At 50.8% G+C, this 17903-nt stretch overlaps 3 protein-coding genes across 18 annotated transcripts in view; 1 reads left to right on the top strand and 2 right to left on the bottom strand.

The window, feature by feature from the left end:
- Ctps1 (CTP synthase 1) overlaps positions 1-1778 on the top strand; it is a 30162-nt gene extending 28384 nt beyond the window's left edge. Inside the window, exon 19 of the mRNA XM_078026048.1 lies at positions 872-1778. The gene's annotated coding sequence lies outside the window, so the exon portion shown is untranslated. The remainder of the gene's footprint in view (positions 1-871) is intronic.
- Slfnl1 (schlafen like 1) lies at positions 945-11162 on the bottom strand. Of its 3 annotated transcripts, XM_078026049.1 has the most exons (5): positions 8391-11162; positions 6430-6975; positions 6064-6207; positions 5226-5387; positions 945-1541 (listed from the first exon to the last, which is right to left on the bottom strand). In XM_078026049.1, the coding sequence occupies exons 1-4, from the start codon at positions 8823-8825 to the stop codon at positions 5265-5267; spliced, it is 1248 nt and encodes a 415-aa protein (XP_077882175.1). In that variant the 5' UTR covers positions 8826-11162; the 3' UTR covers positions 945-1541; positions 5226-5264. The 3 variants fall into 3 exon arrangements, with proteins under 3 accessions (XP_077882175.1, XP_077882177.1, XP_077882176.1); XM_078026051.1 differs by lacking the exon at positions 6064-6207; XM_078026050.1 differs by lacking the exon at positions 5226-5387.
- A 130-nt stretch (positions 11163-11292) lies between these two features.
- The window catches only part of Scmh1 (Scm polycomb group protein homolog 1), a 215369-nt gene continuing 208758 nt past the window's right edge, over positions 11293-17903 (bottom strand). For 13 of the 14 annotated variants that reach the window (XM_078026034.1, XM_078026046.1, XM_078026039.1 and 10 more), the window contains one exon: positions 16705-17824. In XM_078026034.1, the coding sequence (XP_077882160.1) occupies positions 17699-17824 (126 nt within the window). In that variant the 3' untranslated portion in view covers positions 16705-17698. Of the gene's footprint in view, positions 11530-16704; positions 17825-17903 lie in introns of those variants that run through there. The other variant, XM_078026045.1, reaches the window with a different exon arrangement.

Here is a 17903-nt window from a genome sequence, read left to right on the forward strand (position 1 = left end):
TACTGCTTGCAAATAGTTGGTTTGATTGCTGCTTATTCTGAAAATTCTTCCAAATTCAAACAGCAAGGAGGCTTTGAATGTCTGTTTAGTGACAGGGTTTGTAAGTTTATAAAGAACAATAATTATGAACATTGCCATGAATTTTAAAAGTCCTTTAAGATTACAGAGTAAACTGTATTTGTCAGAAATAGATTCTGCTGGTGAGGGGTGGGGTCTGGAAGGGGGAGAGTATGGTCCACTTTGTTGGTGGTCCTGCTGCAGCTAAGAGAGTTCCTGCCCTGAGGCAGGGCAGGTGGCCCTCCTGGATCCTGTGTGCCTGTACTCATGCCCCTGGGGCTTCTGCTGGCCTAGTGCTGGACTGATTCAGTGATCTCCATCGATTCCCCTTCTGCCTTACTGATTGGCCACCTAACCTGTGGGCGTAGACAGATGGGCAAACATGAGAAGTCAGTCAGCATCAGGACGGCCTGGGTTGCTTAATCTGTGTCAGGTGAGCATGTAACAAAGGCACCCCCTAATCCCTGACCCCTGACCAGGAAGACAACAAGGGCCAGGGGCAGGGGAATGCAGGTGGGCATTTGGTCAGCCACATGGAGTTTCTGTGGAGACGTGCCTGTCAGCAGACCAGTAAGAGGAGGACACTGTGGACAAAGAGTGCTTGTGTCAGGGCCAAGGCAGAGGTCTTAAAAATGTGTGATTCTGTAGGAATTATAAATTTAGCTTCTGATTATTCATATTAAGTTCTTATTGCTATTCTACCATGAAAAACAGGCATTGTTCCCCATGGCAGCTGACTGTACATTCTTAAGTTTTCTACTTGGCCATCATATAATTGCTAACATCTTTTTTTTTTTTTTTTTTTTTTAAACAGGGATGATTCTTCAAGAGAACCTTTGACTTTGACAAGAGTTTACAGCTATGATTTTACACTCGGCTTTTGACACTTCCTTTAAATTATGTTTTTATTAAGATTATTTTATTATGGGGAGAAAGGTATTTGGAAAACTGTCATTGGCATGTCGCATCATGTACACCGTTTCCGGGCCTGCCTGCTGCTTGGCCTTTCCCGTGTAGGTCAGGAGGTTGTGAGATGGGAAGCCCACGTTGAGACGGGTGCTGACAGCAGGGGCTGATGGAGGCCTGTCTACCACCTTGTTTCTCCAACTACCTCGTGTCATTGTGGATTCGAGCGTCTTGCCTGTTGCTTCCTTTGGGTGCCCAGGCCGTTGCTCAGTGCAGGTGGCTGGAGCAGACACGGGAGGATCACTGAAGCCGGTGCTTCCCCTGTGGGATGCTGGTGACCTCCTGCACCGCCTGTCACCAAAAGCAGTGAAGCCAGAGCTGAGGCCTCAGTGTTGCTCTGAGTTGTGGAAGCTCTTGGTGCCAACTGTGGCTGGTCCTTGTCCTCCAAAGGGACAGTCAGTTTGGTGTCACATGATGCAGCAAGAAGTTGGTGTCTCTGAAGTATGATTTTAAAATTGCACCTCTGGCTGCATCTCCTGGTCCTGAGGTTGGGAGACACTCCTTGCATCAAGGGGTCACTTTAAAAAAAATAATAAAAAGAATCTTGGTGGGGAAACTGCCTCTAAACCCCTCTCATATATAGACAGCTTTGACCTGAGGGTACTTTCTTCTTCCAGAATGGTGTTAACTGCAGTTAAAATGCAATATGAAAACTATTTTCTTAATGTGATGGAATAGGCATAGCCACTGCCTACTGTATTCTGGCTGGACTCCATGTATACTCTAACTTAAGAAATAAAAAATGCAGAACAAGAGATGCCTTTTCATTCTCTTTATGTCTGTCACTGGCCAGGAGGGGAAAGCTGCAGCGTGTGGCTGGGGTGCCGCTGGTGCCTGCTGCTCCTCTGGCCTGCAGCCTCAGTGAGCAATCCCACAGTGTTGTAAGCTAGAGGCGAGCCTTTCTTGTGAATAGGAACCCGAGTTTTCAAACAGGGCTTCACATCCTGGTTCTCACATGTCAGGACAGATTGAAAGTGACATGAGTGCCAAGTGTACAGCTTGTCAGGGACAAGGGGGAGGGAAGAAGTGCAGGCCCTTGCATAGGGTGCCTTTTTGCTAATTGCAAACTGGGCCCCTCCCCAGAGATGAGAGTGGCCAACCAAGGATCTTCTGAACCAGTTCGACTGCTTTCTCCCCGCTCTGCTTCTACCCTCAGCCTCTGGAATACGTCCAGCTCATGGTCACTGTTCTGGGTAAGGGGTTGATGACAGAGGCACCCACTCACCCTCTGGCTGCTGAGCACACCTCTTAGAGATGAGCTGTCTTCTCTGCTGAGGCAGGTACTCAGGCCTCAGGCCACCTGTTCACCAGGCTAACTAACAGCCTTCACTTGCTGAAATTTGAGATAACTGGGTTTGGGGAGGGAAATGTGTTTCTCACAAGTGAGTTGGCCCAGCTTCTACTTCAGAGAGACTCAAGAGAAGTAGACTCTTGTCCTTCCATTCATGGTCCAAGGCCACCAGGCAGGCCTGGGAGCCTGCCTTCCTGCTCTCTGACCAAGAACAAGTCACCTTTGTCTGCCTCCCGTGCTCACAGACTGACCTAAAACACTTCCACAGAGTTCTTCATACTTGTCTAGGGCTTTTATTATGGCTGGTTGAGTGGAATTCTGACCTTATGCTACATAGCAGCCTGTCACTCCCCACACTGAGGGAGTGACAGTTCCCTTGGGGTCACCATTGTCCTGCCACTGAGGACTTGGGTGGGTATAAGGAGGGTTGGAAGAGCTCCCTGTAGTCATGTTCTTGCCCCTGGTGAAGATTCCCTTAAGGTGACCAGTTGCCTAGGTCTGGCCACCTCAGAACCCTTCTGAGAAAAGGAACGCCACATAGCTCTCCAGGGACTGCAGAGCTCAGCCAGATGGTGTCGGCCTGCCATGCCAGTGTCCATTGACCAGGGCCCAGAGGTTTCTCTATGGTTGGAAGATACTTGGTGGCATCTCTCCTGGGTTCTGGGCAGTCTGAAGCAGCTGAGCTAACTCGGAGATCACCTTGCCTTTGTAGAAACTGGCTACTTCCCACTAAGGGCATTTCTGAGGATTGCGGTGCCTGTCTCATAGAAGTTGGCCAGAAACTCTGCTGTGGCTTCTTGAGTAAGGTTCCCACCCTCATTCCTGGTGCTGGGGATAGAACTCAGGGCTTTGTGAATGCTGGGCAAGCACGCCACCACTGAGGGACACCCCAGTTCAAGTAATCCATTCTTTGTGTAGCTCTTGAGCAGCTTCAGCCACCCTGGGACAGCCCACCGGGTGAGTTACAGACAGAGACCACCATGGTAGGTCACGTTGCCTCTCTGCCCTTGTGCTCTTTCCAACAGCCTCAGACCCTGATAAACCACAGAAACAATGCTTACACAAGAGGAAGTTGTTACCACTAAACTCTGGCTTCACCTATTCTAAGTCAACTTAAAAATCACTGATTTTGGAGATCACAAAGTCTAGCTTTGCTGTAGATAACACCTCTGATGTGTGGGTTATGACGATAATGCTTGCCTAGGTTACCTTTTCGGAACTTGAAAAACACTTGACTATTTGGGCTGCAGATGTCCGGTGGGTGGCTGGGATGGGTGTCTCATATGCTTGTCTCCTTTGTTTCCTTAACTTTTGGGTTAGACTCTACTCAGCTCTGCCTGTAGATGTGTCAGTTGCCTTTGGAGCGGGCATATTTTCTTCTTCCTGCCCTTGTGCTTTTTCTGCAGCTAGAGCAGCCCCCAAACCCATAGTCCTTTAGCCCTGTCATAGGCCCAGATGGAGCCCCAAGGCCAGGGTGTTTGCACAGGGGGATGGGCACCAGCTACAAGAGTGGTTCCCAGGCAAGTTGACTGTGACTGGTGGTATCCTCAACATCTTTTGGAACCATGCTCCTGGTCAATGGAAAATTATCAGACTAGCCCATCCCAGCAAATCAATAAAAACTTGCATTTCCCTTTATTTAGGGAGCAACCTGGGCCATCGATGAGTGCTGTTTCCCTTTAGCAGAAGCCCCAGTTAAAGCTTTGCCTATACATTTGGGCTCATTTCACTTGATTTGCTTCTGTCATCACTGAGTCAAAAGTTTTCATCTCTGGTATTAGGAGTTTGGTAACCTGTCATGATACATACATGACATGATACACTTGGTCTCTAACCAATGTGAGTGATGGCCAAGGCCAGGCTTGTATCCTGTCTGGTAAGTGGGAAACCAAGTCTCCGAGCAGTTGTGAGTGGTCCAGGCTGTGAGTGGCTGTCGAGTGGGGGTGGGGCTGGGGGAGTGCAGGTGGAAGGAGTTGGTGGGCATAGCTGGCATGGCTGGTTCAGGGGGCAGGAGGAACGTGCAGGGCTGAGTACAGGTGCTGCTCTGGCCTTAGTCTTGGCTTGGCAGTGGGAAAGGTAGAGGAACAACAAGAGCAGGAACCTTCTCCAGAGCCAGGGTTGGGGGTGCTTAGAATGGGAGTAGGCCTTTCCTGTGCAGGTGCTGCTCTGGGCTAGGGCCAGCACCCTGGGGACTTCCTGATGATGACAATGCCTGCCCTGCCCACTGCTACTCTTACAGGCAAAAAAACTGAAGCAAAGAGGTGAGTGCTTTGCCTTAAGGCACGTGGCCTTTAACATGGAGCTGAGCTTGAGGCTAACGGGGCTCCTGTCGCCACCCACAGCCTTGTGTGGTAGGAGCCCAGGGTGGGCTGTGTCTCCTGGACAGAGGTGGATAGAGCAGGGAACACATGACCCAGCAGCGTCTAGCTGGCTGACAAAGTGTGCTAGAAATAACCGTTTGCACCCCAGGGTTACATGACTGATTAAGGATCTTTAACAATCTCAAGTTCCAGCAAGTTAGGGGAGAGGGCTGCAGGATGGCCTGTTTGCCTTGTAAATGTTTCCAAACATGCCTTACTGGCTATGGGGGACCTTCCTAAGATGACAAGTTCCTTTCTGGCACTGTCTAGCCGACTGGAGTCATAGACCTCAGCTTGGGCTAAAAGAGCATTGAGGGAGAGGGGACATTTCCTTACAGCTCAGCCATAGGATGAGTCTGGCCAAGTTCTTTCTGAAAGTCCATGCTTGGGGATGTGCTGCCAAGAACATTCTTGGCGACATACAGAGGCTGCTCTGGTGAAGCCACGTGGGTCTGTGCTGAAGGAGCAGGAAGCCAGAGCTCCCTCCTACCTGCCTGGCCCAGGTGCGTTTGTTGCTAGGACTTAGCCCAGATCAGAAGTCTCTGCCTCACCCTGTGTAGCTTGGCATTGTGCAGCCGCCCGTGGGGCCCTTACAGGACACAGCAGGTGCAGGACACAGGCCGCTGTTGCCTCAGCTGCTGCTGGAGCTGCTCCTTTTCCACCGTCAGCACCTTCACCTTCTCCTCCAGCTTGCTCAGCTCTGTTGTCCACTTCTGAGGGGCAGCATAGCACAAATGGCCAAGCTGATGTCAGCCCCAGCTGTCCACCCTCACCCTGGAGCAAACTATAGCCTGGGGAGGGGGGAAGCCATGACCCAGGCAGCCCTGGGCTCTTAAGAGGCTACAGAGCACGGATGTGGGGAGGGAGTCTTCCTCTGCAGCCTCCCAGATGCTAGGATAGGCACAGCTGCCCCATAGCCACATCCTTCCCTCAAACTGACAGCCCCCTTTGCCCTCTGCCTTTCCACCACCTGGCAGTTTCCTCTTTCAACAAGACCTCCCCTTGGGACTATGTCCAGCACACCCCTCCCCCTGTCTGGAGCTCCCCCAAATGTATTACACAGTCCTTGGGGTTTTCTTGTAACTCTCCAATATTCTCATCTCTCCGTTCTCCTGTTGTTCTCAACAACAGAATACCTCAACCACTCAAGTTGGGTGGGTGGGGGTGTCAGGCACCATGGAAAGAGGGACATAGATTTTGAGGAGACTGCTTGGGCCTCTCCCCTAGCCACTGGACAGTGTACTATAGGGGATGGCCCTCCTTTGTGCTCATGGGTTGACACAGGACACAAGGACCCGAGGACACAAGATGGTCTGCACAGGACTGCTCAGAGAGGCTGGAGGAGCTGGGTTGGCTGGGCCCTGCCCACTGCAGCCTGGGCCTCCTCACCTGCCTGTACCACTCCTGGATGGCGCTGACGGACAGTGGCCCCTGGATGCTCCCGTCCCGCCGCAGGAACACCTCCCCCTGGTCTGTCTCGTACAGCTGGGGCTCCCCTTGGGTCTTGGGGGTGTGCACAGTCAGACGGAGTACCTTGGTGGGGGAATGGCAGCTTGGGTGGAGGCCACAGCTGACGCTGGCAGCCCCAGTCCTGCCCAGGACTCTACCCTGGCCCTGGCTCCTTAAGGGAGCAGTGGCTCCTAGAGGGATTCCTTTCCCCACCCGCCTGCTCCACTCCCCACCCCTGCAAGTAGCACAGGCCATTGTCCTGCTGGGCCATGACAGATGACAAGCCTGTCTGTCCCGCACGCTTACCTTGAGAGGCACATTGGTGGTGGAGGCACTGATGACAGGGATGAAGGTGAGGGTGTAGGCGCTGGGAAAGACCTGGGGCTTGAAGCTCTGCAGGATGGAGTCCACCAGCAGGCGCGCTCGGTCCTCATCGCGGTGGGTGCAGCGGATGCCCTGCACCAGGCCGCTGTCCTCCACGCCCACTAGCAGGCTGCCTCCTTCACTGTTGAGGAAGGCGCATACATAGCGCCGCACGTGGTGCTTGAAGGCGAGGTTCAAGTACTCGCCACCGCCCCGCTTGAACTCCATGTTTCGTGTCTCGTTGCCCAGGAAAGTGCCCTGGAAGAGGTGCTCCTGGCCCAGGATCTCCTGGTGCACGATGGCGCTGTCAGAGCGCACGCCGCTGGGCCGGTTCTGGGAAATCTGCCACTGATGGGCGCAGTGCCACCTAGATGAGGAGTCTGCAGGTCCTGTTGGCATGGGGAGACTGGAGCCATGGCTGAGACCCGGGCTGGGACCAGGGCTGGGGCCAGGGCTGGGGCCTCGGCTTGGGCCACTGTCCTCCTCCTGCTGGGGTAGGGGTTGAGAGTGGGGCATATGGATCCGTGGGAAGTCAGGAGCCCCTGTCTTGAGACCAACTGCCAGACCTCCAACAGCGCCCCTGCCTGAGGTCCAGCCCCCGAGGACATCCTGATGCCTCCTTTAGTCTGATGGCCTAATCTGCTCACCCTCCTGCCATCAACGTGGGACCACCCTGCTGGTTCAAGGGTCTAAACCAGCCACTGCCCCTTCCCCTCCTGGCCTCTTTCTAAGTCTAGGTGTCTAGCTTGTGGTATGCCTGGGTGGGTAAGAAGGGAGTTTTCTTCCTAGGACTGGGAGTGGGCACATCTGTGTGCCAGTCTTTTCCCACTTGGGTTGCAGATAGTTCTGTGAGGCCCAGGGCCTGATGATTGAGTTCCTAAGTACCCTGAGGTCCCCATCCACGTCAAGTTGCATGTTTCTGAACTGAGAGACTGCACTGGCTTCATGATCTCCCTGAAACCTGACTGCTACTTCCTGGAAGTCCTCCTGCATCCCAGCTTTCCTCTGCCCTTTCCAAGCCCACTTCCATGGCTTCTGATCTGTTGAGAGAGTGGTCATGTCCTTGTGGCTCTTTCCCTAGTCTGGGCCTCATCAGGAAGCCCCTCACTGACTCTCCTTTTCCCATGCATCCTCCTCTAGCCCTAGGGCAAGTCAGATGGTCACCCCTCATTGGAAACCTGTTCCTGGCTCCTGCTGCTTTCGCCTCTCCAGGGCTGGGGGCTAAGCGTGGGCTGGCACCCTCGATGAGAGGCACTGCCCTACTAGCCCTGTGGCTCCCCAGAGAAGACTCACTTATCAGTCCAGGGACACCAAGCAGCTTTCCCTACAAACTCAAACCCTTGCCCTGTCCCTTTGCAAGTGCTGGTCCTTCTGCCTGGAATGTCCTGAGTGCCTCTCCAGTTCTCCAGGTCCCAGCTTCCCTGAGAATTTGTCCTAGAGAGCAGTGAGGACTGCCCCATGTCTTCAGACAGCCACCTCAGATTTGTGATTGGTGGAATCTGGCGCTGCTCATGAGTGGGGCTCCTTGAGGGCAGGGCCAGGACGGAGCGGTGTTGGTGTTTGTCTACTGGGCAGGTGAGGTAGGCCAAGGAGAAAAATCAGGACCTGTGTGTCTGAGGCCCTCTCAGGCTGAGGCTGGAATGCAAAAGGGCCCAAGAAAAAGCCCCACACTTTGGCTTTTCTTCAGACAAGCTCAGGCTGGCCATCTGTTCTAAGGGATAGTGGCCCTCTGGGTGAAAGTGGGAAGTATGAGCTTCAGGCTTTAGGCCAGTGTCACTTGAGCAGCTGCAAGTCTGCAGATCTGTCCTCATTTTTTCAAAGACATCCCCCAACCCTACAGGCCATTCTCACCCAGGCCTCCCTTCTGGGTGTCTTTGGGACTGGCTTGGGGAGGTCCCACTTACCTCTCTATAGATTAGTGGCTCCCGGGCCTCACTCAATACCAGCTCCTTCCCCCGGGCTGTCAGCTCTTTGAGGATCAGCTTCTCCTCCATGGCCATCTGCAGGCGCCAGGGTAGGGAGGCCAGGACATCCTTGTTGGTGGCCACCCGCACGAACGCATAGGCATTCCGTGGCCGCCTCACCACCTCGATGTGCTCCCGTGGGATCCGCAACTCAAGTCGTTCCAGCGTATCCCTCAGCAGGCAGGCGAGCACGGGCACTGAGAACTGGGGATTCAGGTGGCCCACATAGAGCGTGTACATGTGGGGAACTGCCCTAGGGCTCGTGTCTTCGGGCAGGGACTCTTCTTGGGGGAGCTTTGGCAGGGGCTGTTTGCTCTGGGACTCCATGAAGGTCTCCCACATCTGTGTTTGTGCTGATCTCTCACTTGGGGTCATGGGGTGTCTTCCTTGGAAGGGATTCAGGGTTCCTCCCTGTTGACTACTCCTCCAAGGGCCCTGGGCTCTTAGATGGCCCAGGACCTCACAGGGGACTCAGGTGTGCCAAGGCTCCTGGGGGCCTCTCAGACTGGCAGAAACTGGTCAGGGCCACAGAGACAGAGAAGGAGGGCAGAGGGCCACCAAGAAGTGGTCTGCCACACACCTGGGCAAGAGAGTGGGAAAGGACTGAGCCAGACCTCAGAGCCTGCAGGCTGACTGAGGGTATTTGCCCAAGGAAGAGCAGGAAGGCCCAGAATTCAGGTCCTTAAAAGCCTCACCACATCCTCTTGATGACCCCAGGGGTCCTGTCTTCCATCCCCAGTCCACAGGCTAGGGGCCTCGTAAGTACCCTTGGAGTTTTCTGCCAACCAGAAGACTTTTACGGCCTCCAGGCTCCAAAGAAACCTTTTAAAGAGGGTGTTTTGGAGAAGACTTAGCCCAGGACTCAGGGCTGGCCAGCAGCCCCATGGCTGCTTTTTCCTGCCTGGTCCAAACCCAGTAGGGACTCTGAAATTAGTTAAGTATGAGGTCAGAGGGTTCTTATGCTTTTTGGCACACTTACAAAATCTATGTTCCCTCCCCAGAAAAATGGCCTTTGCATATATATATATAATTTGAGGAGGCTGAGAATGGGGTTTAGAGCTGGGCTCCTGTGCCTTGCCCCCAGGCCCAGGAGCTGTGCCTGTGCACATACCAGCCCCTCCACTCACCCCCACACAGCCAGCCTCTGGCTGGTGTGGTAGGTGCCACCAGCCTGCATCTTTTCAGGTTGGATCCTGGAGGCAGGTGGGGTCTGGGAGCCACCACGGCTGGGGCAGGGGCATTCAAGGCAAACAGGAATAGGAGGAAAGAGGCCTAAGTCCTTCATATCCTTCTGGCTCCTGGAGGAACATGAGAGGTGCCAGTTCTGAGCTCCCACAACCCCCTGACCCCTACTAGCACCTCCCAGGGCACTTAGAGCTTAGCATGGAGGCAGGGAGAACCAGGGTCCTGGGAAATGGGCGGGGCCTGCACAACTGCCTCTGTGATCTCATGAGGGTCAACAATGCCTTCTTGGCCAGCTGTGGACAAGGCCTCTCCCACACCTGCAGACATGGCTGCCCACCAACCACATAAGCTTGATCATGGGGCTCCTTCTGGGCAGCTTTCAGAAAGCAGGGGCTGAAGACACAGTTCCTCCCTTTGCAATGCCTTTCTAGGCCCCAATGCCCACGCAGGCCACCCAGTTGCCACCACTTTTGGTCCTGGTGCTTAAAACCTCTACTTCCTTTTTTGTTCTCAGGATTCTCTCCTGTGGACTGTTCCTCCCAGGGCCCTGGGCTTTCAGATGGCCCAGGACCTTGCAGGAGACTCAGGTGTGCCAAGCCTCCTAGGGGCCTCACAGATGGGCAGAAACTAACTGGTCAGGGCCACAGAGACAGCTAAGGAGGGCAGAGGGTCCCAGCTGCTCCCAGGATGGACCAAAATACATAGGGTAACTTCCAGAATCACCCCTGACAATAGGCCCTTCTCTATGCCAGGGACAAAATTTGCTATCTAGAAGAGTCCTGAAAAATAGATCAAGCGTTGTTGTCTCTTTTGATGTACAGGGGTGTTACCTGTTGTTTGGGACGAAGACATGGGTCATGCCCAGCCTCTCGAAATGCAGGGACCTGCTCCTGGCAAGTGGGGGCTTTGGTAAGTGTATTTCAACATATTCTCTCTCATGCTGCTTCTGGAAGCTTCTGGTTATGGGGAGTGAGCATTGAGGACAGAGGTGATGCTTCGACTGACTGAAAGACTCCTTGACAGTGTAGAGAAGGCACCTTCCTTGCAGGCAGCCATTCTGAAGATGTTAAGTTTTGTTTCCCTTAGGGATGGAGGCAGAAGCTCAAGTGGGGAACTGGAGGAGAGACGATGGTGTGGGGGAAGGGAAGAAGCCCCAGCCCTTCATGGTGGCAGTGTGGGGCTCTGAGAAGACTGGGCAGCTACACTGTCCTTGCCCAGGCCTGGAGCCAGGTCTGCCTCAGCTGTCTCCATAGCCCTGAGAGTAATGAAGGGACAGCCTGAGGTGTCCTGGGATCCCTGAACCCTTCTTCCAGCCTTTCTCAACTGTGTCATCCATGAGGCGCTCCCACAGCACTGGACAGTTCGGCTGCAGCTGTTTCAGGATGGTTAACGCCAGTTGTGTTGGGTTGTGTGAAAAGAGACAGCTGGCCACAGGAGAGTCCTGGGGTGAAACACATGAACCAACCAGGAGTGTTCTCCTTCCTTATCTCGCTGCCTTGCCACAGGCAGCTGCTTGGCATGAGATTTCCCATGCCAAGTTGCATGTCAAAGCTTTCCCGCCCTCACTGGCAATCTCTCTAAGCCACGTTGTCACCCATTTTTCCATAGCCTTTAACAGACGTATATGAGCTGAACATTCATTTTACTTCCTTTGGGGGTAGGGGTAAAAACTGCCTTTTATTATAATCACTAAATACAATTTAAAAAATAGTCTTTTAAATACAGAAATGCATTGTAATCGAACAGGGCTCTTTACCTCATCCCAGGCTCATAGCTATGGTTTAGAAGTTGAGGTGCTTGGCAGGCCACTCATGCGGTGATGGAATTGGGAAAGCAGTATCTTTTAATCCTCTTGCTGGATGTCTGTGATCTTATTGGCAAGCCTCATTTGGCACTGAAGGAAAAAAGCTCTGGAATTTAAGACTCTTGGAATGAGAGCTGGGAACCCAAGATGGAGCACAGAGATGCAGTGGAATTCCCCTTTCACCTTCTCTGGAGTGCCCATGTGATGGTCTACACAGCCATGATCACTGAACCTGAATTGGGGATGGACATCTGCCTTCTTTCTTCCTCTCAACTCCCAAATTTAGTCTTTGCTAATTGCCCAGGGGGGCTAATCAAGGAGAAGGGGGACAGGGAAGCTCAGATAACTGTGGAAGAGACAGTAATGTTAAAAAAGCAAATTCTGGAAGGAATACTATGGACATGGCCTTTGAGCTCTTGGGACCCATGATGCTCCAGCTTTGGCCCTTAGTCCTCTCTAGCAAACCACCAACTGCATATAGATTCCTGCCTCACCTTTCATGGGTCCAGGCCCAGTCACCTATAGGGTTTCTCTGAGACTCAAGGAGCTCTGCCTCAGGGTCCATCCTGCTGTTGGCTGCTGGCCTCTGTGAGCACCTGCAGTGGCTTTGGTATTATAGGCTAAGCACCCAGTTCTGATGCCTGGCTGTCATTGTTCCTGGACTATAGGTTTGAAGCCTAATGGAATGTGGGAGCAAAACCAGATGCAATGATTTGGGGTGAGTTAGGGTAAAGAGGCTGCAAAACTCTGAGGGCTGGCAGGGTGGGGTGCCTGGCTATAAGGTGGAGTAAGCCAGCTCAGGCTCTTTCTAGGAATTGTTGTGGCATCCCATGTGAGATTAGGGGCAGTGCATCAACTTGGCTCACCAGTGCCACATCCCAGAGAAAGATTTAAGTTCCACAAGGATGCCAATGAGGGGTGCTGTGGATACTCCTCAGGACTAATGGTCTAGACAATGGAGCTAAGTATAGAAGTCTACCTGGCCAGCAGGCAGGAGGAGTCAAAGATGGGGAGGGCTTCCAGAAAAATGCCCAGTTCTTCCCTGACCATCCCTTAGTAGAGGATAGGCTCTTGGGTTAACTTTTTTCCCCCACTGTGGTGCTGGGGTTAGGGCCTCAAGCACATTAGGCAAGTGCTCTCCCTCTGAGCTGCACTCCTGGCCCCCTGCACATCATTATCTCCTGAAGTACTTGGTGTCTTCCTCCAGATTTCCTTAGCATTGAGTCAATGGTGTCTTCCTGCTTCGTGGGTGGGTGGAGTGCTGGGCTCCATGGAGTGGCCTTTCCTGCACCACACCACGTGTGCAAGGGCCTGCCCCAGGCCAGCCCAGCTACTTTGGATGTCTGGTCATTATTAGAATGCCTGACTTGGTGAAACAATTGTTGAGGGCTTTATTTGGTTTTCTTTTTCTTTAATCATTTTTGGCTCTGCTTTTCTTAAATAACATTTAATTCTGACCCCAGAGGTTAGTTCCTTCTCTTCCTTCAGACTTGGCATTTAGTCACTTTTTTTAGTTCTGTTCCCTTGGAAACCAGATAAAAGTAGAGTGTCAATTGTTTCAAGGCAATATTTTTATTTTTTCCTTTCACTCAACTATTAATTTTTTGATTGGTATTTCATAGATATACATAAAGGTAGAATTCTCTGTGGTATTTTTACAGATGCACATAGTATGATTTTGTCAAATTCATTCTACATTCCTTCCCCTCCTTTCCTGTCCCTCCTCCCTCCCTCTTGTTCTCCTTCTTTTCCACTGATCTTCTCCATCTTTATGATATCTGATTTCCTCCCATTTTGCTTTAGTTTCTGCCTGTCAGAGAAAACATCTGACTCTTTTCTGTGTCTGGCTTATTTCATTTAGCTTGAGGTTCTCTGTTTCCACCCATTTACCAGACATGCCATAATTTCATTCTTTATGGCTGAATAAAACTCCATTGTGTATATATACCATTTTAATCCATTCATTTATCAAAAGGCCCCTGGGCTGGTTCCATAATTTGGCTATTATGATTTGTGCTGCTATAAACATTGATGTGGCTGCATCACTATAGTATGCCAATTTTAGTTCTTTTGGCTAAAGACCAAGGAGTACAGCTGGGTCATATAGTGGTTCCATTCCTAGTTTTTTGAGGACTCTCCACATTACTTTCTAGAGTGGTTGTACTAATTTGCAGGTGTATCTTTTCCCTCATATCCTGGGGACCCTGAAAGCTATGCCTATCATATTGTTCAAAGAAATTTGAACATTTATTATCTGTATTTTTGATAATTGTTATTTTGACTGGAATGAGGTGAAATCTTAGTGTGGTTTTGATTTGCATTTCCCTGATTGCTAGAGTGAACATTTTTTCATATATTGTTGGTCATCTGTTACTTTTCTTGAGAAATGTCTGTTTAGTTCTTTTGTAGGCTCTCTTCACATGCATTTCCTTTGCTGTGCAGAAGTTTGAAAATTTGATGATATCCCACTTATTGATTGTTGGTTTTATTACTTACACATTAGGAGTCTGGTTAAGGAAATTGGTGCCTGTGCCAGTATGTTGGAGTATTGACCCTATGTTTTCTTCTAGCAGTTTCAGTGTTCCTAGTCTAATTTATTAAGTCTGACCCATTTTGATATGACTTTTGTGCCAATAGGTAGGAATCTAGTTTCACTCTTCTGCATATGGATATCCAGTGTTCCCAGCACCATTTGTTGAAAAGGTTGTCTTTTTCTCCAACATGTTTTTGGTACCTTTGTGGGTATGTGAATTTGTCTCTTGTCAATTCCACTGGTCTTCTTGTCTACTTTGATGCCAATATGAATACTGGTTTGGTTACTATAGCTCTGTGGTACAGGATCAGGCACTGGGATGTCTCCAGCATTCCTCTTCTTGCTCAGGATTGTTTGGCTACTCTGGGTCTTATTCTTACAAATGAATTTCAGGACTTTTTTTTTCTAGTTCTGTAAAAAATGTCATTGGTATATAAAAAAATATTTTTAGTTGTAGACAGCCAGAAAACCTATATTTTAAAATTTTTATGTGGTGCTGAGGATCGAACCCAGTGCCTTACACATGCTAGGCAAGCGCTCTACCACTGAACTATAACCCCAGCTCCATCATTGACATTTTGATAGGGGTTGTACTGAATCTATACAGTGCTTTGGGTAGTATGGCCACTTGGACAATATTTATTCTATCAAGGCACTATTTCTTATGGTAAAAATGTCCCCTACCTGTAAATAAATTGGCCTCAAAATCCTAAACTATAGGCTTCTTGAGTGCAGTGCCTCAAAATGGCATGGCCCTCACAGGGACCCTGGAACTATGCCTATCATATTGTTGTTCAAAGAGATCTGGCAATCTTGGAACATCATGCTTCTAAGCCAAGGTGAGTCCTGCCTTCTCCTTGATGTCCATCCCCTGTACCTAAGCCATCACCTGGGCAACCAAGGAGAACAATTCTTGTTTATCCTGGTGACTGTAGCCTCTGCAAGGCCTGCCTTGTCCCACCTGCTGGCAGCTGTTTCCTGTCTGAGGGCTTCAGACTGCATCTGGCCTCCCCTATGGGAGTCTTGAAATTGAACTATTCCTTGGATGTAAGGTGAGGTACCCACTTTTAGCTGTGGAGTTTGGGCAATTACTTGAATTCTCTAAGCTGTCTTTGGGTTTATAAGATAGGGGAACATAGTTGTTATCCTAAAGGGTTGTGAAATTTAAATGAGATGATATACATAAAACTCAGCACAATAAGCACTTTCAAAATTGAACATCAGTAAAGTGCCTACTCTTGGTGATGAGCAAGTGGGGGTGTCCATTCAGCTCCATGAGGCCCAGCCTCACAGCATGTCTGGCCTGCTCAGATACAGGTGTTAGCTTCAGTGTCTCGGTCTCTTGAGGCAGTAAGGAGGATGTTCAGAAGTTTGTTCCTCAAGTTCAGTCGGGCCCTCTTTGGTAGCATCTTGACTGAACAGCACAGCCACCCAGGGCCTCATGCTCAGGAGTATAGAAAAGAGGGACTATTGTAGTTTGGCAGCCTTGATCCTCGCTGTTTCAGTGACTGTGATTAGAACCTCACAGTGGCCAAGTGGACAGGATATGACCAGTTATTCATGCTATCAAGAACATCAAGAACTAGTCACTGGTGAAGGCTGGTAGAGCCTGCAGAAGTCTCATCCAAACCACTCATAGCCTGATGGGCCTAAAGGAGGGAAATGACCCACCCAAGGGTCTATAGCAAGCAGGCAAGAATCTTAGCCTTACAGTCAGGGAAGCTGGCTTCAAACTCTTCTTTGGCCTTTCCTGCCTGTGGGACCTGAACTTTTCCTTTGTCTATAAAGGGGGCTTGTTGTGAAGATTCAGTAAGATAAGTATAATTCCTAAAGAGCAGTTTGTGTGGCACAGGTTTATGCAAGTGTTGTTACTGTTATGGTCAGTGTTAGTCAACTGTCACTCTGACAAAATCCCTGAGAAAAACAACTTAGAGGAGGAAAGATTTATTTGGCGCCTGTTTTCAGTCCCTAGTTGGCCAAGTCAATTGCTCTGGGCCTGAGGTGAGGCAGAACATCATGGCAGACAGATTAGGTGGAGGAAAGCTGCTCAGCACATGACAGCCAAGAATAGAGCCAAAGATAAGATATAGTCCCCATGGGTCTGCCCCCAGGGGTACACTCCCTCCCACTATACCTGCTACAATTTCTGCTACATCTTAAATTCATACAGCTATGAATCCTTCAGTGGATTAATTCACTGATAAAGTTAGAACCCTCATGATCCAGTCACATCTCCACCTCTGAACATTACAAGCCTTCACCGCATGAGGCTCTGGGGGATGTTCCAGATCCAAACTATAACAGATTACATTGCACTGAGCAGTTGCTCCTTATACTTGCTCTCCAGCTCCTGAAAACCCTAAACTTTGTCATAAGCATGAGGGTGAGGATGAAGCCAGCTGAGGCTCTTCACAGTTGCTGGCTCTCATGCTACTTCTTACTGCCCCATATGGTGCAACTGCTAGGCTCCCCACTGTCCAGCTGCACCACAGCAAAGCCCTTTGAGGGCAGAGAATGGATTCACACAACTGTCCTGCTAGTCAGTTGCTGGGACCTTGAGGGCTTCTGGAAGCTAGCCTGTTGTGTAGGATTGCTGGGATTAGAAGAGCTCTTAGGGACCGTCTAATCCAAGCACTCATTTTATGTATGTGAAAATCAAGATGGAGAGGAGAGTGATCTGCTCACTGAATGCAGAGTGACTTAACTGTTAACTGATTAAAAAGACACTGGCATCTGTATTGGTTTTTATTTATAAACAAATTGACATAAAATAAGTCCAGATGGCAGCAGGAGCAGCTGAGCTGCTGACTTGCTTACGAGGAAGCACAGGACATCGAGGAGGCAAACATTCCAGCCTAGAGACCCTCCCCCAACCACAGGGCCTTTTTGGCCTAAAATCATTAGACCCAATCTTCTGCAGCAGTTCTGGTGAGGGTAAGGAACTGTGGTGGAGACCATGTGGGAGAGCTCCCATCCCGCAGGAGGGCTGGAGCTACAAATGGCCCACTGGGGGCAGAGAGAGGCAGACAGTATGACCCTCTCCTCCCCATGGGAGCACGTGGGTCTGTCCATTCCAAAGAGAAGCACCCTAGGCAGTGTCCTCTGAAAAGGGGCTATACCCATTGGGGGCCTCTCTGGGACCAGGGCAGGGTAGTATCCCTACTCTCAAAACCCAGTGTCTGGTGCAAGAGAAGTATTACCCAGAGTGTCTGCCCAAGTCCAGAAACAATAAATTAGCAATAAGAAAAGATCTTTTTTAAAAAAGGTAAAGGTTTGCACCATGAGTTTGTGGAGTCTGGGATCTGGTGGGAAGGCAGGCACTGTGGGGCAGTGGGATGCCACACCAAACCCAGGAGGAGAGCGGCAGGGTGGGGGGGGGGGTCCAAGGGCTCTTCCTCTGCCACTTGGACGGTGCTCAGTCTAAATTCCTGGTGAGAGGATAGCTGGGCTTAAAAAATAAATAGAGGGGACCTCAGAGCCATGGCAGGGCTGAGGGGAAGAGCAGCGCCAGCCCCAGGCCCATATTTGCCCCTCCTTGGTCCTTCATGGAAGGACTCATCATGGCAAGAGGGGTGGGGGTAGCAGTGGTGGCTCCACATAGCCTCCTGGAGTCCTGGAGTGGCCTGAGCTCCAGTGAGGTGCCTAGGAGCAGGCTGGTAGCCTTCTTCCAAGGAGAAGAATGCCCCATCTGCCCGACCACTCCGTTGTCTAGGCTGTGCCTCCTGTTCAGAACTTGCCCTGCTTCAGCCGGTCAATGTGGAAGGAGAGCTTGAGTGCAGGCCCCAGCTTTAGACCCATATACTTCATCATCATGTCACTGCGCAGCAGAAGCAGGGCCTTGCCATCGATCTCCTGGAGATGGGGGTAGGAGGGAGGTGCTATCAGAGGCCTAGTTGGTCTGACTGCCCCACGTTCTGATTAAAGGCCACCC

The sequence above is a fragment of the Ictidomys tridecemlineatus genome, chromosome 11, assembly GCF_052094955.1.
Source record: "Ictidomys tridecemlineatus isolate mIctTri1 chromosome 11, mIctTri1.hap1, whole genome shotgun sequence".
Classification (NCBI taxonomy): Eukaryota; Metazoa; Chordata; class Mammalia; order Rodentia; family Sciuridae; genus Ictidomys; species Ictidomys tridecemlineatus.

Bases quoted from the DNA above. Each gene is read 5' to 3' on its own strand.
- Slfnl1 (XM_078026049.1), bottom strand. From the start codon at position 8,825: ATGACCCCAAGTGAGAGATCAGCACAAACACAGATGTGGGAGACCTTC. The intron at 6,208-6,429 runs GTAAGCGTGCGG...TCCCCCACCAAG, and splicing joins CCACCAATGTGCCTCTCAAG to GTACTCCGTCTGACTGTGCA. The intron at 5,388-6,063 runs GTGAGGAGGCCC...GCTGCCCCTCAG, and splicing joins TCCAGGAGTGGTACAGGCAG to AAGTGGACAACAGAGCTGAG.